This window comes from Hyperoodon ampullatus (assembly GCF_949752795.1).
Source record: "Hyperoodon ampullatus genome assembly, chromosome: 2".
Classification (NCBI taxonomy): domain Eukaryota; kingdom Metazoa; phylum Chordata; class Mammalia; order Artiodactyla; family Ziphiidae; genus Hyperoodon; species Hyperoodon ampullatus.
This window is the reverse complement of record NC_136915.1, coordinates 154,550,387-154,555,059: the sequence shown is the minus strand read 5'-3', so window position 1 is coordinate 154,555,059 and position 4,673 is coordinate 154,550,387. Positions and strand designations below refer to the sequence as shown.

General features: G+C 39.1%; 1 protein-coding gene across 1 annotated transcript; it reads right to left on the bottom strand.

Moving 5' to 3' along the window:
- Positions 1–1,102: 1,102 nt before the first annotated feature.
- On the bottom strand, positions 1,103–2,863 carry THAP12 (THAP domain containing 12; the record flags this gene model as incomplete). The annotated part of the gene is made up of 1 exon (XM_079723643.1): positions 1,103–2,863. The coding sequence occupies one exon, from the start codon at positions 2,861–2,863 to the stop codon at positions 1,103–1,105; it is 1,761 nt and encodes a 586-aa protein (XP_079579769.1).
- Between the last annotated feature and the right edge of the window lie 1,810 nt (positions 2,864–4,673).

Genomic DNA, 4,673 nt, shown 5'->3' with positions numbered 1-4,673 from the left:
ACAATTAAAATGGCTTTTTTATTCCCCCAAGTAGTAAACCATACACCAAAAGAAAAAAAAAAAGACCTTATCTTCAATTGTGAAGGTGATAAATATTTTTGAAAAGATTTACCACAAGAATCTGTTTTGTCCGCATCAAAAACAATGTACCTGAACTTTAAACAAAATTCACATTTTATTTAGGTTGAAATAAACTATACAAAATTGATTTTCTTCACCAAAAATAACAGCAATATTTTCTATATTATTCCTAGATAAACCACAAAACACTTATTTTTGTAGGTTTTCTAGGTTTTGCTTGTAAATCAAGATGAGGCAGTAGATAGAGTCATGGAAAAAGACAGAAGGAAACAGACAAATCAGTTGTCAGTATCCATGGTCTCTGATCCTGTCTTGACCATGAAACAGAAGTGTTCAACATATACCTGTCAAAAAGCTTATGAAGATGTAGGCTCAATAAAGGAATGTAAACAGCAACAATCAGATGTGGAACAACAATGGCAGGCTCTTCCATTCAAACTTTAACTTGTTCCTTCAACTTCATTTGATAAAGGCAAAATCTACACTGAAATCCTTGTTTGGTGAGCTCACACGTTTCTCTTACAGTCTGATCATTTTAACGGTCCCTTACAGATTTTTAACAGCATACTTAAATTCCTACTATTCAAAGGTCAGTCATGAGCTTCATTGTAATGTTTTATGTAATGTATTCCTTCCTCCCATACCTCCTCAAAATGTATTTCTTCAAAGAACTGATAACTAAGTACCTGACAATTGGATCCACAGTGACAAATGTTATATCTAAAATGACTTAATACAATTTCAAAGTGCCATTAGCAGAGATCACACAGAGTGTAACATGGTACTTTCAATGCTATCTTCTGGAAGAACAGTTAGGTCTCCAAAGCATGGGACTTCAAACGGGCCATTTAAACAGGCAGATTATCAATGACTAATGTACTCAATGGGAGGCCTACAGGTCAAGATATTCAGTGATTAAGTGGCCTACGTACACCTTACAACTTTTCTGTAAGATATTTTCAAATTTCCTACAGATTTTTTCAAATATCAAATATAAGAGAAAGACTATTTTAAAAGTCTCTTAGGTATTTTCAATGGTTTCTGAATTATCTGTAGGAAGCTCTGACTTACTTGTATAGAGTTTGATATATGTATCCACCATTAAATCCAAATCGTGTTTTATATCAAAATTTATGTTAAGCAAAGCCAAGTTACTTGACCTTTGGTCTGTCAAAGTGTTCCTCAGGTATGCTTTGAGACGCTTTCGTCCATTTTCATAGCGTTCATTCTTGACCTTCATCACAGGAAGAATACACAGGACCTTCAGCAATGCATAAACATTAGGAAAAAACTTGATGTCTGGCAGATGAAGGGCTTCATAAATAGTGGATGGAAGTTCTATATCTTTCCCTCTGTGTTTCCACTTGATTCTCCAACAATGCAGCTCAGCAGAGAGCGTGTCAGGATTAGGTAAATCACTTCTGTACATGTCAGCATGATGCTCCTCTGATGTATTGAATTTAAGCTGTCCCATGACAGAGGGTACCAGAGATAAGCATTTAAGAGCTTTGAGGTGTTGTTCTGAGAATATATCTTTCAGTTCCTGAATAATGTGTTCCACTGTTGGAACACTTAGAGTTTCTTTATAGTAACTCTCAGAGGTTAGCTGAGATTCCAGGTTACTGTGCTGAGCTCTGCGAAATTTCCCTGGGAGTTTCATCTGAATATCAAGTTTGGCTGCCAAATTTGTGGCTTCCTCAAACCAAAATTCATGATAAACTTCGATATTTTCCATCACTTCATTTAGTGAATGCAGCACTGCAGTCAAACTACTGGCTGCAAAGAAGACATCAGAAGTTTGCCCCTGAAGATTTTTCCCAAAGGCTCTTGTAAAAGATAGAACATTTTTAAGAACAACAATGGTAACGATGAAATCAAAATCTGTTACTGCACTACAGAGTACAAATGCTCGGCCAGCTATACAGTTATTCCATCTAACATTTGTGTCACTATTTATACCATGTAAACATAAAAGAAGTGCTTGTAGGAGGTCCACTAAGATTTCAAAAGCATCATGCCTGCCTGTCCACTGAGAATGGCAAATTTCCTTCAGTTCTTTGCCCCTTTCTTCATTGTTCTGAAATAGGACAGAAATTACATTGTTAAGTTCTAAAAGCAGTTGTGGTGATCGATGGAAAAAAGAACAAACTTCCTCAATTGTTCCTAACGTGACAGATACTCCCATAACAGGCACTGATTTTGCCAACCACATATTTAAGGCACAGGAAGAGCAGAGTGTGTAGATAGCTTGGGGATATTTCTCTAAAAGTCTAGAAGCAACAACTTTCATTTTGGAAGAAAATCCACTGGACACAATGTAAGCCTGGCCACGACAGTACTCCATGTTTAATCCCCACTTCTCAGTTATCGTAGTGTGAAATTTCACAGCCAGAATTTCTGCATCAGCTTCATAAGGCAGGAAGCCCACAAATTCCTCTCTCAGGTTGTGAGCTTCGTCAACAAACCTCACCAACACAGGCAGGTGCTCTTCCCCTGCTATGTCCACCACATCGTCAGTGACGATGGAAAAGAAGTGAGAGTCTCTCACTTCCCTGAGGGTTTCTTCCCGAATGCAGCTCTCACAGATCTCTAGCATCTGTTTCTGCTGTGTTTTTGAACAGAACAATGTGTTAACTGCTGTTGTCTCAAAGCGCTTTCTCAGAACCTCTTCACCAGAATTGATCCGGCACTCCAGCAGTGCTTGAAAGTTATCAGGAGTAAAGAGACCTTCTGGGATTTCATCAGCTTCATGTCCATCCAGAGGTATGTTCTGTTTTCCCATAAGAATCAAAATTTCAAATAAAGATTTTAAGTATTCTTTGTTTTCCTTCTCTTCAAGGGTTAAAGGTAAAATGTCTTCATCCTGCTCTTCACCCCCTTCTTCTGCACTGGGGTTCTGAGCATTGCTGTTGTTTATTTCCTTATGTTTTGGGTCCTGTTCAGAAGTTTCATCAATTTTTTTCTGTTTCAGTGTCCTGATTTCATCTTCACTCAATTCTTTTATTCGTTTTCTGTGTCTACTGTGTGGATTATTCAAATGGCTGGTAAGATCAAATATTGTTGGTATTGCATTATCTCGAAGAACTGTCCTATAAGGGCTCTCCCAATGACTTCACAAGTATCTGCTTCAATTAATTTTGAGAAATAAAATAACCCAATCATTCTTTAGTTTTCTGATGCCTCTGCAAAATGTATAGTTCTACAGATCATAGAAGTCTCAAAGTGTTTGGCACACAATCGATAATGTTTATTTAGTTGATCAGGTGTTTTATCTTCTAAGTCTGCTCTCCTACAATTCTCCACCCACTTCTGGCATCTGGCTGGATCCCGCGGGAACCTAAAAAAGGCCAGGTCCGACTGCGTGCTCTTCCGCGTGCAGTTGGGGGCCGCGCAGAAGTTCGGCATCGTCGTCTGCCCGCCGGCCGGCCCAGCCCTCCCCTCCCCGCCTCCTCAGGGCAGCCCGCCCGCCCGTCGGGGCCGGGGAGGGGAGCCAGGCCGGCCGGCCGGGTCGTTAGGGCCGGCGCACCGGGGGGCGACATTTTTTTTCTTAAATTCCATATATATGTGTTAGCATACGGTATTTGTCTTTCTCTTTCTAACTTACTTCACTCTGTATGACAGACTCTAGGTCTATCCACCTCATTACAAATAGCTCAATTTCGTTTCTTTTTATGGCTGAGTAATATTCCATTGTATATATATGTGCCACATCTTCAATATCCATTCATCCGATGATGGACACTTAGGTTGTTTCCATCTCCAGGCTATTGTGAATAGAGATGCAATGAATATTTTGATACATGTCTCTTTTTGAGTTATGGTTTTCTCAGGGTATATGCCTAGTAGTGGGATTGCTGGGTCATATGGTAGTTCTATTTGTAGTTTTTTAAGGAATCTCCATACTGTTCTCCATAGTGGCTATACCAAGTCACATTCCCACCAGCAGTGCAAGAGTGTTCCCTTTTCTCCACACCCTCTCCAGCATTTATTGTTTCTAGGTTTTTTGATGATGGCCATTCTGACTGGTGTGAGATGATACCTCATTGTAGTTTTGATTTGCATTTCTCTAATGATTAATGATGTTGAGCATTCTTTCATGTGTTTGTTGGCAGTCTGTATATCTTCTTTGGAGAAATGTCTATTTAGGTCTTCTGCCCATTTTTGGATTGGGTTGTTTGTTTTTTTGTTATTGAGCTGCACGAGCTGCTTATAAATTTTGGAGATTAATCCTTTGTCAGTGGCTTCATTTGCAAATATTTTCTCCCATTCTGAGGGTTGTCTTTTGGTCTTGTTTATGGTTTCCTTTGCTGTGCAAAAGCTTTGAAGTTTCATTAGGTCCCATTTGTTTATTTTTGTTTTTATTTCCATTTCTCTAGGAGGTGGGTCCAAAAGGATCTTACTGTGATTTATATCATACAGTGTTCTGCCTATGTTTTCCTCTAAGAGTTTGATAGTTTCTGGCCTTACATTTAGGTCTTTAATCCATTTTGAGCTTATTTTTGTGTATGGTGTTCGGGAGTGATTTAATCTCATACTTTTACATGTCCCTGTCCAGTTTTCCCAGCACCACTTACTGAAGAGGCTGTCCTTTC